Below are 17,703 nucleotides of genomic sequence, written 5' to 3' on the forward strand. Positions count from 1 at the left end.
TCACTGAACCAAAAATATTTTACTTGGAACGATATTAGAACACTAAAGCCTGGTTCATACTTCCTGCAAATGCAAATAATATATAGAAAGGTTTGCGGTAACACCATGTAATGACTATTTCTAATGAGTTGGGGTGGTTCTGAAAAGAACTGTTGGTTTCAAGGAGTTGATTTCAACTCCTTGAAACCAAAGGTTCTTCTCAGAACTCCTTGAAACCAACGGTTCTTCTCAGAACCACCCCAACTCATTAGACATAGTCATTACATGGTGTTACCGCAAACCTTTCTATATCGTATTTCCACCATGCAAAGTTTCAAATCCTACAAATGCAAATGTGATGCAAACTTTAATGACACAAATTTGCACAGAACGATTCGCAACAGTTGCCGTGTGCTCTACACCTGTTTTTGAGAAAAGAGGTAATTTCTCACTCAATTATTAAAACACATGAGCTTGACGCCTTTGATTCTGAAAACACAGAAAGTAATAAAGGGTGTTTTTGTTGTCATTCTCTTGCAACTGAGAAGACCAATTGCACTCAAATGTTCATAGGTTTGTTATGGTTTGCATACTGTATGTTGGGATACACCAAGTGAGAAGACTGGTCTTTGACAATTACCAAAGGTGTCCAGTGCCTTTAAAGCCATTGGACCCTTTCGGCACAGAAAAAAAAAAAAAAAAGTTCACAGATTTACAAATAACTTACAGGGTTTACAGAAGGTAGTGGTGAAATACTTCTCTTGAAATATTATTCCATGAAATGCTTTACTTTTTGAGAAAACAGTAAAACAATATCAATTCTCGTTAACGAGAATTACGGATTTATTTTAAACATGTCATGACACGGCGAAACGCGCGGATACAAAGGTGGGTTTTCCTGTTATTTTCTCCCGATTCTGATGACCGATTAAGCCCAAATTTTCACAGGTTTGTTAATACTTGATATAGAAGTTGTGATACACGAAGTGTGGGCCTTGGACAATACTGTTTACCGAAGGGGTCCAACGGCTTTAAATACCCTGAAAAGCACCTGAAAAGCACATGAAAGCCCATACCATATGTTTGTCTAGATCCTTGTGCTAAAAATACAATTCAATCATTTTTTCAAGGGTCATTTATCATGTCTGTTGAATTGATGTCAGTTTTATTGATTTTATTAAAAAAGTGGATCTAAGCTGCAACATCTAGTTTTGAGTGTAATGCAGTGGACACTATTGGTAATAACTCAAAATAATTTTATCATAAAACCTCTCTTGATTACGAGTAATGGGGAGAGGTTGATGGTATAAAACATTGTGAGAAACGGCTCCCTCTGAGTGACATAGTTTTTGAGAAAGAAGTAATTTTCCATGAATTTGATTTCAAGACCTCAGATTTAGAATTTGAGGTCTCGAAATCAAGCATCTGAAAGCGCATAACTTCGTAAGACCACGGTGCAACAAGGGTGTTTTATTCTTTCATTAATATCTCGCAAGTTCGATGACCGATTCACTCAAATTTTCACAGGTTTTTTATTTTATGCGTATGTTGAGATACGCCAACTGTGAAGACAAGTCTTTGACAATTACCAATAGTGTTCAGTGTCTTTAAATAATAAACCACTGACTGAATAAATTTTGAATTAATTTTGGGTAGAACAAAGACAAAATATCATGGCTCTGCTTACCACCAAAACCTGCACTTGTGACCACCATTCTCTGCATATTGTGCAAGCACTTAATTTCTGTGCTAGCTTTGTAAGTCCAGAATGCCTAGTAACGTGGAGTATCACTCACATAAGCAAAGATTTTTTTTTATATTCTTTTTTTTTTTTTTTATATTTACTTTTACTTTTTACAACAACTACTTTATTCTCTCAATTTATAATACAGAATTTACAAAAACCTAGAAAAACATCAAAATTTACATTACAAATATTTTTTACAAATGACAGATCGGTAGCTGGGATTGAAATTACATTCAGATTAACACTTGGCAAATTTTATAGTACGGCATTGAAGACAATCCAAGGACTTAAAACAGAATTACAGAATCCATTCAATGTCATTACCAGTGATCTTGAACATGTTGCAGAGACCCCATTTCTTGAGGAAAAGGGGAACATTGTTCTGGAGCTGGTAGTAGCCGTAATCTATTAAGATTTTACTCTTAATATGATTGATTGATTGATCTATTTATTTTCTTCTAGTGGACGCTGGCTTCTTCGAGGGGATCAAGAATATCCTTGGATCGGGATCTGAGAAGAAGGAGTTAGTGGATCCATACCTGATCGCTTCCTTTGCTGGCAAGAAGGTTAGAATAGTTTACAAGAAATTGCAGTTCATTCTTGTCTTTCTTTGAAAGTGAAATTAAGCAAAGAAGAATCGGTGTGTCATTTACAGGGATGTGATTTCTCTGGCTTTTGCCGGAATTCCGGCTTTTTGGACTCAAACAGTCGACCAGCGTGAATCATGTGAATCCGTTGAGAAAATCGGGGGTTAGATTGTGCTAATTATTTATTCATGTTGAGTTTTGCATGCCGAAATGTATTTAATTGGTTTTAGGATGAACGTTCTGCATTAAATTGTATTGCCATATATGAGAACGAGGTGGAAACAGAGCGCTGGGTCAGAAGTTTTTTTTATTAAATGACGCTAAGAAGACGCATAAGTTGTGATCGTTCTCACATTGGACCCGTACGGTTTTTTGTTTATTACTGGGTAGGAGCGTGCTTCTTTCACCAAGTCTAGTTCCTATTAACGCGTCTGCTGTGCTTACGTATTAATGGAACGGGGGAACAGACTCAATATGTAGCAGTGACCCCGTGTTGTGTCTGCGCGATGTGCGGTGGTGATACGTGCGCAAAATTAAAAAAACTCAAAATGCATGAACAATTTAGAAATTGCGCGTCGCCAATGCTAGTAGAGCAACGGAGATCAACGCTGCGCTGGAGCTTCTGTTTCTGGTTTGCGTGCACAATATGGCAGAATTCTTTGCTCAGCCAACGATGTGTCCGTTTGTTCATTTTGTTCAATGTGTTCATGTACTGGTACGTGGATGTGTTTGTGCATTGAAAAGTTGGTGATTGATTTGTTATTGTGCTGATGTATTAATGTGTCTTTTTGATGATGTGTTTACAGGTGAAGACTGATGTGAAGTACACCAATGACCATCCAGATTGGAACCAGGAGCTCAAAGTACCAATCAGGGTAAGGCAATGATCCATTTTTACCAAAAGTCCCAAATCCTCTAAAATTATATGCAGGAAGTTTTCCAACTTTGTAGGAGTTGCAATTTTAGGTGTGAAGTTACCACAGATTGGAGTATTTTGAAGGAATTTGGAGAGAGTCTACCTTAAAGACACTAGGGGTGATGGGGGGGGGGGGGGGTGGGGAGGAGAAGTTCAATATGTGATTTTGGCCAGGGCAAATTTTTTCAATTTTGAATGTAAAATTGTCTGTTTACAGAGTGCCTATTGGAACAATGTTTACCTCCTATCCATTGCTTACTGTAAGCAAAGCTTATTGCTTACTGCAAGCACCAAATATTGCTTAGCAAAGAAAAAAACTTGCTCGGCAGAGAGGAAGTTACCGGCCCAAAATACCATGTATGTTGTTTCTAACTGTTCCCCTGCTTATTTTTTGCTTAGTAGAATATTTGTTATGGCACCGTTTTCTGCTTGGCTTCTTTAAAGGCAGTGGACACTATTGATAATAACTCAAAATAATTATTAGCATAAAACCTTGCTTGGTAACGAGTACTTGGGGAGAGGTTGATAGTATAGAACATTGTGAGAAACGACTCCCTCTGAAGTGACGTAGTTTTCAAGAAAGTAGTATTTTTCCACGAACTTGATTATGAGACCTCAGATTTAGAATTTGAGGTCTCGAAATCAAGCATCTGAAAGCACACAACCTCGTGTAACAAGGGTGTTTTTTTCTTTCATTATTATCTTGCAACTTCGATGACTGATTGAGCTCAAATTTTCATAGGTTTGTTATTAATGCTTAAAGCATTGTTGATCGAGATACACCAAGTGAGAAGACCGGTCTTTGACAATTACCAATAGTGTCCAGTGTGATTTTAAAAAATGGGGCCCAAATGATGCAATGATGGAATACAATGATGGAACAGATTCTGTGTCCAGATTCTGTTGTCTGTATTCACAAATTTGTTTGCCGGCATACAACTTTTTAAATAAATTCAATTTATTTGTTCATTATATAAAACCCCTTGAAATTTTGTTTACCATTGTGCATCAATTCAAAAAAGGAGATTACAAATAGACAGTGGGCAACTTTATACCTTGCAGGCAGTCCAAAAATCAGCATAGGGAAAAACAACGCCTTTGTAGGGTGCACAATTATTTTACTCATCTGACATTTTTTGTTTTGTTTGTCACAGTTCCCGTCAATGTGTGAACGTGTGAAGTTTCAAATGAGAGATTGGTAAGTTTGTCTTTGTGTATCTGATGGGGTTTCTTTAAATTGAGATTTCAATCGGAATTTCCATCAAGAATGTTTTCTTGCCCAGAGGAATTCCTTTTTGAAAACGAGGAAATATGAAAGATGTTGGTGGAAAAAAAAATTGGAATTGAATAAAGATGGGAGAAATAATTAGAAGTATTAGAAGAAGAAAAAAAAGGCGGTATGGGTACGTAAAGATTGGAGCAAGTATTAGAAATAATAGGAGAAGAACAAAATGTTGGTATGTGAAGATTTCACATGTATTCAAAACAAAGTTGCTTGCTTGTTCTTGAGGTGAGCAGTCTAAAATATAGATGCCCATTGTGGAGTGTCGGTGTCCAGTAGTCTAGCGCACCTGGGCCCCAATTTCATGGCTCTGCTTACCGAAAGCAAAGAATCGACACTTGCGGAAGCAAGGAATTCTGTGCTTATGTCAGGCATACATGTATTTCACAGGTTAGCTGGGAATTTTGACTTGTGCGCGTGCGTACTCCACATTAATAGGTATTTTACACTTAGGATTTGAAACTTTGCATGGTGAAAATAAGATATAGAAGGGTTTGCGGTAACACCATGTAATGACTATCTCTAAATGAGTTGGGGTGGTTCCAGAAGACGATCAGAGCATACTGATCGAAACATCGAGTTAACCAACGGTTCTTTTCAGAACCACCCCAACTCATTTAGAGATAGTCATTACATGGTGTTACCGCAAACCCTTCTATATTTTACACTTACACAGCCAGCTTAGAAATTTGGCACTTGCACGCAAGCAGAAATGGTGATCGTAAGCACATAATTCGGCAGTAAGCAGAGCCGTGAAATTGGCCCCAGATTAAACATGTATGTGTAAAAAGGGGGTGATTCCTCACATAAATGTCCTGGTGGTTAAGTCGTCGGGGTATGGATTTGAAGCGACCGGTCACGACACTTGTGTCCTTGAGCAAGACACTTCTCTATAATTGCTTCTTTTCACTCAGAAGTATAAGTGAGTACCTGCGGAGGGTAGAGGTTGATGTTGTTTATGAAAATTCCATTGAAGCGCCTCAACAGCTTTGGCTGTATACTCCCCAGGGAACTGAGAACGTTGAAGGGAGTATTATTATTATTATTTTTAATACTAATAAATACTTGTAATGCACACATATCTACATGTACCCTGCTGAGTGTTCAAGGCGCAGTGAAACCAAAAACACAACGAAAGAAAAGGGACACATCACAATTAGCCCTTGCAAACCTGTGACATTGACCTAATGACCAGGGCACTAATGTAAAATGCATCGATACGTTAATGTAAAATGCATTCTATAACAACTCGTTGTTATTATTATTGTTGTTGTTGTTTACAGGGATCGAGTTTCCGCTGATGACTACGTAGGAACAACCTTCCTTGATATTGGAGCTATATCATCCCCAGGAGAAGAAGGTAATATTTCATACTTGAAGGATAAAACTCTAACCGTCTATCGTCCTCCACCCCCATGGTTATTCATAATTTGATTTTAATTTTTTTATTTGATTTGATTATACATCCAATAGCACAATTAGCACCGAGAATATGTTGAATAGGAAATGAGAAGAAATGTTCAGTTTGAGATGTGGGAGGAAAACCTCATAGTGGGAAAACCCACGCAGTCAGGGCTCAATGTCATGGCTCTGCTTACCGTAAGCACAGAATCAGCGCTTACGTAAGCAGGGAATTCTGTGCTTACGCCAAGCGTATTTCACGGGTTAGCGCCGAAATTGGGCTTTTGCGCGTGCATACTCCGCGTTACTAGGCATTCTACGCTTACAAGGCTAGCGCAGAAATTCGGCGCTTGCACGTAAGCGGGGAATTGCGATCGTAAGTGCAGAATTCAGCGGTAAGCAGAGCCATGAAATTGGGCCCAGGTGGGGACTGAAAACCCAATCCACGGTCAAGGTTTTGGGTCCAATTTCGTAGAGCTGCTCAAGCACAAAAAGTAGCTCAGCACAACAAAATGTTGCTTTCTAGAATAAGGTTGCCAGCCACAATTCCACGTCAAATGTACAATTTGTGACTGGTATCCTGCTAAGCAAACAATTATTAAGCAATATTGTCTGCTTAAGCAGCTCTATGAAATTGGGCACTGGTCTGGGGTGTGATTCGATCCCGGGGTTCACAGAGGTGAAAGGCAATGGGAGAAACCAAAGAGCCAACCTGTTCCCCTGATACAGGCACCTTGTGACTCTGTACACCCATACAGTCCAGTGTTATCTGAGGTCCAAAGGTGTTGCCTGTTGTAGTTTGATTTGGATGATGTTGTCTCACCAAAGACGCAATGTGCCATATTTTTGACCACGTGAGGGCGCTCTCAAACATATTTGTATCACTTCCGGGGGCATAATCATTCATACAGAAAACAGTTATTAAAGACAGGAACACATTACCACCACCGACATTAGATCCATCGTAGATAAAAAGACTTTTAAAGGAGTCGATATAATCGACCTCTAAAGCTACTTAAAACTACGGCACAACAAAAGTGACAGAACGCTGATTAAAACTATGCAGGACGAATCTTGTATACCCGTAAGTGATACAAAAAACCTAATGAGAGTGCCCTCACGCGGTAACAAATACAGCACATTGAGTTTGGGTTTCAATGAAATAGATCAAGTAATATGTGACTTTTGTATTGATATTCAACACCCCCCCCCCCCACAGTCCAACATAGTTGGGAGTCAAATTTCCATGTTAAGATAATGGTGAGCATGTTAATGCACGCACTACTGCGGCACAACCAATATTTACTGTGGAGCCAATGAAGCCAATGAAGCCATGTGTATTGGGTTGACACTTGAAAGACCAAGTTTATTCATGTGTGATTGTGGTATTGTTACATGCTGAAATAAAATGATGACTATCATCAGTGGAGGATGTATTAGAAGAAGAACGCACCACACCAGGTAGACTTCTTCTCAGTGATTAGTTACGGTGTCCGGGGGTTTTTAAGCTTGATATCCAATTGCCTGTCATGTGTTGTATGTAGTGCGCAATGCGTACAAATAAAAAACAGTGTCGAGCAATATGAGCAATGTACATAATTCCATGTATCTGTATTGCGTATTGCATTATTCATTAAAACTACAGGGCCTACATAGTTTTAATGAAGTAACGTAGTGCATTGCTCGGTGTGTATTTTCATTGCATTGCTCACGGCACATTACGCACAACGCATGACGGACGTATGGATTTATCGGCCTTATCTCGTTAAACTTTGAGCTTTACTAGCAGTGCTAGGCTTTATGCTGTTGTTGTCTGTGTTGGTGCTTTGCATAATGGGCAAACTGTTTAAGAAGTAAAAAATTATTGTCTAGAGCAAGTGTTAAACATCTTAAAAGAATCTTAACTCTTTCAGTGGCACTCCCCGCCCCTCCTCTTTTGCATTTGTATTTTTTTGTCGGGCTCCATTGTATTTTGATGTGTTTCCCTTTTGTGATTGGTCCTGTCTACTGACTGCGTCTTACTCCAATCCCGATTGGTTTCCCTGTCCAAGCACATGTACATGGTTATGTCTTTTCCCCCTGCCCATTGGATTGGAAACCCTTCTTAGGATAAGCTTAAGGGGAGTTCTGAAGGAATTATTAGCGGGACAGATGAGATGTTTTTCATTGTCTTGGCCGAAAAGGTATCAACAACTGTGATTGTTGGAACTGAGTCAGTTCACCCCGCCCCCCCCTTCCCGTCTTGTAATTGTCTTTTTTTATAAGGCTACCTTTTATAGTCCCTGTTTGTGAATGGTTCTGGCTATTGTTACTGCTTACTGGATCCTGATGTTTTATTTTTGTTTTTATACCTACAGTATATTTTGCTGGTAATGTGGTTTCCCCATTGAACCGTTTCCCGGTAATCTATATTGCTTCTGGCGCTTCGACTATTTATAAAAAAAAATATCCACATAAAGAAAGAAAGAAACTAAATGGTCTTCTTAAAAAAAAAATCATTGTCGAGCAGAATTTCTGTGCTTCCAAAATTCGACCATAATTATTTCATAAAGCTGCTTTTAAGCACAAACAAGTACAACAACATTCTGCTCACTGTAGAATAAGGTTACCAACCAAAATACCATATCACATGTACCAACTTTGACTGGTATCCTGCTCATTGTTGCTTAGAAGAATATGTTTCAGCAATGTGTTTTGCTTAAGCAGCTCTGTGAATTTAGGCCCTTTAGCCTAGTGGAGATTTTCTTGAAATTCAAGCTGTGGTATTTATGGGTGGGGTCTTTAAAACAACTTGACATTCTGCTGTTTTTAGCCTCAACTTTGACATTTCCTAAACGCCTACGGTTGTTTTTTTGTTGCTAGCAATACATCGTACCCTGATGAATTTACAGATTTAATTGAAGCCTGCAGTAGCTTTCAATGAAGTGTTTCAAGAAACATGAATACATGTATTTATAAAAGATATCAGTTTTTATGCCCCAAAAGTTTAATCTGAGAAGTGTAACTGTCAGATCAGAAACGATTCTCAGATTTTGTATTCTTATTACAGATTATTCTTCCTGCGTGGACACAATCGCTCAAGATTTCAGCAATCTATAAAAATTGCGACCACCTTTTTAAAAGACGTTTTTGTCGTAAAAATCTACATTCATACAGGATTAAAACAATCGAACAGTTCCAAAAAAGGTACACTTTGCCTTCAACTTTGACATTTCCTTAACACCTACACAGGGATTCTTTAGCACCAGTTTCCTGATGAATGTAACGATTTAATGAAAGCCCAAGAATCTAGTTTGGACTTCCTCTAGTGGATAGATAAAGTTCACGGGTCAAAAGGCCATTGACTCATGTATGTGATGTGATCAAGCTAAATGAGTCGTTTGTCAGAAATTTTAATATGGAGAGACAAGCCCAAATAGGCCAACAGGGGTGAATTTTCACATATTTTGTGTGTGTAAAGTTTAAAGCCAAAATATATTTTATATTGGCGTCTCCCTTCCTGATTAATAATATCAAAAGGGGTTAAAATTAGCATTGAAAGAAAATGTGCCAATGTTTGTTCAAATTAAACAACTAATGACTTTAAACGCCTTTCTTAGTTTCATTCTTTTGTATATCTTGGTGTTTCTACTTGCACAACTTTTGAAAGACATGAAAGGAGGTATCAGATTTGTTAACAGCATTAAAGCATATATATTATGCTCTATTCAAATTAACACAAACAATTAAAAACGACTCTATTTGCTTGATTGTATCACATAATATGACAATTATATCCAGGGGACATTGAGAACGATGTGGATTTTAACCTGAATTGTCTCTTTCTTCTTTTTGTCTTAAAATCACTGCTTTATAGCCCAAAGAGGTGAGATATTTTCCTGTATCCATTTTTTGTATTATAGGAGTTTGTGCTTTATCTGAAAACAAAGTAAACTTTTAATATTGTAGATGTTAAATTAGCATTGTGGATAAAGAATACTATTTGGATTTTGCCCTCATGTGTGTAAGTACTGGGTACTTTCCTGAGTTCTATGGAAAAAAATCACAGGCATATTAAAGTTAACTTTTTTTTAGTTATTTTATTCATGTCTGTAGATTATATCGGAAATATTGTATATTTTGGTCTGCGTTATGGTTTTGTCATAATAACCCAGTGTCAGGATGGAATGAGAGACTTGTGGGAATGCTAGGAACACCGGCCATATCACATTGGACCCCTGCGGCTGATTTTACGAAGTGCTAGGATTTATCCTATCACGAGTAAAGACGAGTAACTCGCCCTAACTAAGGATGGGTTCAATGCGCCCTAACGTCTATGATTACTGAACTGAACTCGTCTTAAGTCCTAAGATTAATCCTAAGTTAAGAAGAGTTTGGTACCCGCTCAACATTGGCTCTCATTGCGTGGTCTACGCAACCCCTTTAAGATTTTTGGCTGTATTAGAAGTTGTCTCTCCCTTCAATGGTGAACTTTCAGGCCTGCTGTATATCTTCATATGATGTACATTTTCATAAATAAATATTTTTTAAAAGTAAATTCCAAGACAGATTTAAATCATTACACAATTCAAATGAGTTATCAGTACGTGTTACACTTTTAATATACTCAATGTAAAATAACGGCTAACTGTTTTAATTTTTGTCTTCTCTTTGCGGTAAAAATAAAGGTGAATCGTATCTACATAATTGTCTAGTCATCTATGACAGACATTGATAAGTGTAGAGCCAATTTCTACTTGATTTTAGGAAAATTGATATTTAACTCAATTCCACATAATTTTGTTAAGTATGTTCACCTAAAGGTAGCCGTAATTGTCTGATAGATAAATCAAGTACATGAAATGAGGGTCAGTGGTAAGCACTTTAAAGGCAGTGTACACTATTGGTAATTGTCAAAGACTAGCCTTCACAGTTGGTGTATCTCAACGTATGCATAAAATAACCAACCTGTGAAAATTTGAGCTCAATCGGTCATCGAGATAATAATGAAGAAAAACACCCTTGTCACACAAAGTTGTGTGCGATTAGATGGTTGATTTCGAGACCTCCAGTTCTAAATCTGAGGTCTCAAAATCAAATTCGTGGAAAATTACTTCTTTCTCAAAAACTATGGCACTTCAGAGGGAGCCGTTTCTCACAATGTTTTATACCATCAACCTCTCCCCGTTACTCGTCACCAAGAAAGGTTTTATGCTAATAATTATTTTGAGTAATTACCAATAGTGTCTACTGCCTTTAAGACAAACTAAATATCCCCAAAAGTCTGCATGAGCTTTCAGAGCTACAACTACTTCATCAGATGAAAGCAGATGTTGCTACAAAAACTGGTGCAGTTTTTTGTACTTAGTCTGAAAGTGCTAGCTACTACACTTTTTTAGTTCACCCTTTTCTATTAAAATAACAAAACAAGCTATATTGACTAAGTTTAATCCATCTGTGTCTGAGTTTCTGTTTATCATAGGTTATACACTATGCACCATTGATTGTTTTGTGTGGTTTGTTGTTTAACAGGTTTCCTGCCAACATTTGGACCGTGTTTTGTCAACTTCTACGGGTCGACCCGTGAGTTCTCTGAGCTCCCAGACCAGTATGAGGATCTCAATATGGGAAAGGTAAGTAAAAAGCAATGGAAATGCTTCAATTTGCAACAAATTTAATTGTGCTCCTTAAAAATCCACTATTTTGGACAGCACCCAGTGGGAATGATACTTCATTCTTCAAAGGCAAGACAGTATTTCTTCAGTGATGGGCACATGTATAAGGGAAACTGGGACTTTGAAAGAGGCACCAAGGCATGACCAGGGGGCATGAAAGCAATTGGCAACATGTACGTATGTAGTATGTATATTGCCTCTGTGATGTGTCAGGCCGTCATGGGGCACCAAGGCAAAGACCAGGGGGCATGGAGGCAACTGTCTTCATTACCTCTGTGTACAAACATGTACGAGGCATCAAGGCAATGACCACCTGTCGATTTCACCAAACTGTTCCTAACTTAGGATTAATCTTGGGACTTAGGACGAGTTAAGTTCCTTTACCATAGCAGTTTCATGTAGGACGCATTTAACCCATCCTAAGTTAGGCATGTTACTCATCCGAGATAGGATTAATCCTAGCGTTTTGTGAAATCGGCTGCAGGGACGTAAAGGCAGTTGTCTCTATTGAAGTATAATGCCTGCAAAGGGCATCAAGGCAATGACCAGTGAGCATGGAGGCATTGATCTTCAGTACTTTTTTTGTGATTTATCAGGCATTGCCAATCAGAAAAACAGCTATATTGTGCTGAGGATATGTGTCAATTTGTAAAAATGTATATACAAATATTAATATTAGTGATGGCTCTATTTTTTCATGCACATTCAGGGTGAAGGAGTTGCTTACCGTGGGCGTGTCCTGGTCAGCATCGACACCAAACTAGGCGAACATCCCGAGGAACAAGTACAAGAAATACCGCACCAAGACGTCCTGCGCGTCCAGAAGTATCTACGCCGTCGCAAGTACCGCCTCTACGCCAGCTTCATCGACGCCACCATGGTCAGCGAGAGCGACGACCCCGTGGAGTTTGAGGTCAGCATCGGTAACTACGGCAACAAGCTGGACGAGAACTGCGCCCCGCAGGCATCAACCACGCAGCCGACCAATGCCGTGTACGACGGTTGCCAGTTCTACTTCCTGCCGTGGGTTGAGAACAAGCCGTTGGTGGTTATCAACTCTGATTGGGAAGATATCAGCTTCAGGTTGGACACGCTCAACATCGTACTACGCAAAGTGGAACGTCTGGTAAGTGTGTACAGGGATGTGATACAAAAAATTCAACAAATGAAATTATGCATTGACCTCATCCAGCCGCCATCTTAGAGGAAAAACGGTTACGAAACAATCGAGACGCATAGATTTGTATGCGCGGCGCAACAGTATTGGCTAATGAACAACCTCCTTTTGACCTCTAGGTGAGGGCGCCCTACTGAAATGACGTCATGTGCATAAGGTCTATAGTGAACACCCCATCCCAGATTGCATCGTATGGCTTTAAAAACCAAAGATAAATGTATGTAAGAAGGCTTCATCACTCATCGCGAGGTTTTTCTTTTTGCACCCACAAGCTTTCATGCTTTGCGCTCATGCAAAGTTCAGGTTTTTTTTTTAACAAACAGCCTATCACATGGTATTGGCATGATTGAATTGATGGCTTTGTCTTTGGTTTCGGCCGGATCACTGAAAAGTGTATTTTCCATGTTATCACTGCAGTCATCGGTCATAGCCGTAGCTGAAGTCTTTTTATTTTGACGCGTCCATCATTTATTTTTAAGTATTACTGGCATGTTTGAGTTGACGACTTTGGATTTGGCTCCGGCGGGACATCTGAAAAGCGTATTCTTTCATCTAGCTGAAGTTGTTTTATTCGGACGCCTCTATCACTTGGACAATGTAGTGTTATGAGCAGGGGCTGTCCAGAAGAAGTTTTTTATAAATTAAATTTGTTTGATTTAAATTACAAACAATTATGAGGTGCCATTTAGTGATGGGTTTTTTCTGAGTGGGGAAGGATCCTCGTTAAAAGCACTGGACACTATTGGTAATTACTCAAAAAAATTGTTAGCATAAAAACTTACTTGGTAACGAGCAATGGAGAGCTGTTGATAGTGTAAAATGTTGTGAGAAACAGCTTCCTCTGAAGTAACATAGTGTTTGAGAAAGAGGTATTTTCTCACTGAAATATTAAAAGATTTCAGGCCTGAAGCCTTTTACACCAATGTATTACGCTTCTGAAAGCATACAATTTTTGTTTTTTGTTTCATTATTCTCTTGCAACTTTGATAACCAATTGAGTCAAAATTTTCTTATGTTTGTTATTTGATGCATACGTTGGGATACACTAAGTGAGAAGGCTGGTCTTTGACAATTACCAATGGTGTCCAGTGTCTTTAACACAGTATGTGACTTTAAAAACTAATCACATATTATAATAACTAGCATAAATTGTGGTGGTTTGTTTACAGACGGCGAGCCTGAACAAGGTAAAGACTAGTATCAAGGCAGGAGCCCCACCAGCTGAGACCGCTGCCCAGCTCATTGGTATGATAGACGCGTTGGTCGCTGACTGCAGGTTAGTGTTTTATACTAGCTTTACAAATTTGCATCAGGAATACAAAAAAAAAAAAAATTGCTTATAGGATGTGTGATGAGCACTGTATAGTCAGTGCTTTCAAAGCCCTGTGAAAAGAAGTCCTATGGATATGTTGTGGCCAAGCGGATAAGAGCACCAGACTCACGCTCAGGGCCCAATTTCATGGCTCTGCTTACCGCCGAATTTTGCGAAATTTTTTTGCGTTAGCTGTGCAAGTGTAAAATGGCTATTAATGCATGCACACATGCCAAAATTCCCCACTAACTCATGAAATATGCTTGCCGTAAGCGTGGAATTCCCTGCTTCCGTAAGCGCAGATTCTCTGCTTACGGTAAGCAGAGCCATGAAATTGGGCCCTGGTGTTTCTGTTCAGCAGAGTGTGGGTTCGTGTCTCGGTCATGACGCTTGTGTCCTTAAGCAAGACACTTAACCATTATTGCTGCGTCCTTTGGGTGAGACATAAAGCAGTAGGTCCCGTGTGTTGTGCAATGCACGTAAAAGAACCCAGTGCACTTATCAAAAAAGAAGGGGTTCGCCCCTGTTTTGCTCTCTTGATTTGCTGCCTATTGCTTTTCAATAGAAAAATAAAGTCTTCGTTTGAGTTGTTTTCTCGTTTTGGATTTGCACAAGACTTGCACACTCTATTGCTGGATGGTATGATTTTTAAAAGTTATCTTAAATGATTTTAACCTATGTATGTACCAGGACTCCACTACCAGCTATGGATGCGACCAAAGACAAGACCAACATCCTTGACCAGCGTCGGTACGACACCCGCGTGGCTTGCATGAACACCATCGTGGAGGAAGCAACTAAACTGAGAGAGAATGCTACCGATGTTAACGAGGCCCTGGAAGAAATTCAAGGCTATTTGCACATCCTACAAGATTTAGCTGTTGAGGTAATTATATTTTACGTGACCAGGGGTGGATTTCACACAGAGTAAAGACTAGTCTTATCCCGAGTTAGAACGAGTTACTCCTCGTCCTAACTTAGGACTAGCCTTAAGTTTTTAATATCTCCTAGGACTAGTCCTCGAACATGTAACTCTTTGTGAAATCGACCCCTGGACCCAATTTCATAAAGCTTTTAAGCAGAAAATACTGCTTAGTAAGTTTGCTAAGCAACAATTTAATGGGGCACCTGTTGCAACAAAGTAACCTTGATGGAATTTTGGCTGGGAATCAGCTTTTGAATTTTAGCAAGATGTTTTCTGTGTACAGTAAGCTTTTGTGCTTACAGGCTCTATGAAATTTGGGCCAAGGTCCCAATTTTTATCAGGCATGTCATTTGTCAGAATTTGTCCTGATATCAGGATTTTTCACTGATCTCCCTGCACCTTCATTAAAAGTTAATAAGATTAAGAATGGCAAGAGTTGGGAAAAGATCCAGAGGTAGACCAAAGAAAAGATAATAGTGAAGATTGCAAGGAAAACCCGGACCAGAAACAATAGATGGACAATAAAAACCACAGAATGGCCGCCCATAGTATAGGGGAAAGATCCAGACCACAGAAAAGATGGATAAAAACCACAGAATGGCCGCCCATAGTATAGGGGAAAGATCCAGACCACAGAAAAGATGGAGGGATGGCACTGTGAAGATTGCAGGGAAGACCTGAGCATCTCAGAAAATAGCTACACGGAAGAGTCTGACAGAGGGCTACATTTTGCAGTGTATGGATGATGCAGAGATGAGGTGAAATTAATAATTAAACTAATTGTCCACACGCTTTGTGATTTATTTCAGCCTCAAAACAGCATGCCTGATGTGATAGTATGGATGATCAGTGGCAGTAAGCGTATTGCCTTCCATCGTATACCAGCCTATGACTTGTTGTATTCCTCCAGTCACCCCGATGCCTGCGGTAAACTCTGCGGAAAACTCAACAGCATCTTCCTCAAGGTAAGAGTTGTACACAATTGGAACATTTTTTTAGTAACTTAATAAATTTTTATGTTTCTATATGCACGCAATGTTATTTATTTTTCTTCTTGGAGATTAATAAACATTTTCTTATAAAATGTATGTTTTTATGTATAACTCCCGTTTCAGTTTGGCGCGCCAGAAGCGCGCAAAACCAAATAGATAAAAGGCGACTCTAGGTCAACCCAAATAAAATTTGGTTTAGACAGGTGAACTTTAAGATTGGCTCGGCTCGGCTCATGATAAGATCGACGTCTGAAACCAAGGCGCTTCAGAGTTGTTATGACATTTTCTGAAGGACTGCAATAGTCGATCTTTCAACTTCTAGCGCATCCAGTCGCTTCTGTTTCAGATGTCAAATTGTTCATGTATTTAATTCAGAATTTGGTTCGGCGCAACTCAGGAACGCCTGTCTGAAACGGGTGTTTTTCTTCTTCTTCTTGGATATCACCCTCTTTTGTCTATTTGTAGAAGTTACTTTTCACCTTTTGGAAGCTGACACTTTTTGATTGTGTACACAGTTTATCAGTTGTGGAAGTCAGCAGGGACTACGTGTCTTTTTAAAGCACACGCCTTTAGTATTATCCACCATCGCATGTTAAAGTACATTGCAATGGGAGACTTTGAAACTTTGGGCAGCAGCAGGTTTTACCAAATAATATATAAATATTGAGTGCAATTCATTTGCGCATTGTCACAGAATAATATAATCGCAAGGTGGAATCCAGACTGTTCCATAGGTGAAGCCGAGTGAAATAGAAAAGCCAGATTTCATGGAGTGATTTTGTTCTGTGGAAATGCATGACCGAAATGCATTCAATTTTTGGTTTTATATCACTCACAAAGATCCTTCATTTGAAAGTTGTTCACAATAGACACAAAGTAGACTTGGAAACTAGTCCACCCTACGCTCTGAGAAAACTCTATGAAAAAACGAAACCAGTCTGTATATACTTGAAGGACACCATGCAGACCAAATCTTATTTGCTGTGACGAAACTTTGTCTCTTTCGAAGGATCGAGCAGAAACAATTGTTTTGGGAATGACAATTGACACTGAAAATTATCTATTGGAAAACAGTCCACACCTTCCTATATTTATATCCATATACGACGGTCCAACATTGTGGCAGTAAAGATAAAATAAAAGATGACACATGACCTGTGTTCCACTAATCAAATGACAAGGATCTATTGGTGACTTATATAAATGTCCATAGTACTGCAGCCGATTTCACAAAGCACTAGGATTAGATAGGAGTAACTCGTCCTAACTTAGGATGGGTTCAGTGCGTCTATGAATACGGAAATGAACTTGATTTAAGTCCTAAGATTAATCCTAAGTCAGGAAGAGTTTGGTGAAATCAACGTCTGGACATGCTTATATTTTTTTTTTAGAGCAAATGATTGACCCGGTAGTCTTGCTGCCACCTAGAGGCCAAGAAAAGTCTCCCATTGTTATTTTAGGAGTTACTGCGACTGACACGCATGGGTTTGTCCACAGATACATGTAGATATTCACAAATCAATGATCTACAGTGGTTTTTTGTTTTTCATCAAGTAATAAACCACAAGGGAAACCGACTGGGTAAACTCGAACCAATTGTGAACTTGAACCAAGAAAACAGTTACCCAATCAGTTTCCCTTGTTGTGTGTTATTAATGACCAAGATACAAAATTAAATTTGCGTACCCTTCATAAGATGATCCCTCTGCTGCACTGCTGAACAAAGACATT

The 17,703-nt window shown here is 39.0% G+C and overlaps 1 protein-coding gene across 7 annotated transcripts in view; it reads left to right on the forward strand.

Moving 5' to 3' along the window:
* Positions 1–17,703, forward strand: part of LOC117294633 (myoferlin-like) — a 144,103-nt gene that overhangs the window by 38,552 nt on the left and 87,848 nt on the right. For all 7 annotated transcript variants that reach the window (XM_033777128.1, XM_033777127.1, XM_033777132.1 and 4 more), the window contains 9 exons: positions 2,189–2,292; positions 3,120–3,188; positions 4,384–4,427; positions 5,795–5,871; positions 11,424–11,524; positions 12,276–12,692; positions 13,913–14,019; positions 14,746–14,941; positions 15,790–15,945. In XM_033777128.1, the coding sequence (XP_033633019.1) occupies positions 2,189–2,292; positions 3,120–3,188; positions 4,384–4,427; positions 5,795–5,871; positions 11,424–11,524; positions 12,276–12,692; positions 13,913–14,019; positions 14,746–14,941; positions 15,790–15,945 (1,271 nt within the window). The remainder of the gene's footprint in view (positions 1–2,188; positions 2,293–3,119; positions 3,189–4,383; positions 4,428–5,794; positions 5,872–11,423; positions 11,525–12,275; positions 12,693–13,912; positions 14,020–14,745; positions 14,942–15,789; positions 15,946–17,703) is intronic.

Source organism: Asterias rubens, chromosome 9, assembly GCF_902459465.1.
Source record: "Asterias rubens chromosome 9, eAstRub1.3, whole genome shotgun sequence".
Lineage (NCBI taxonomy): Eukaryota > Metazoa > Echinodermata > Asteroidea > Forcipulatida > Asteriidae > Asterias > Asterias rubens.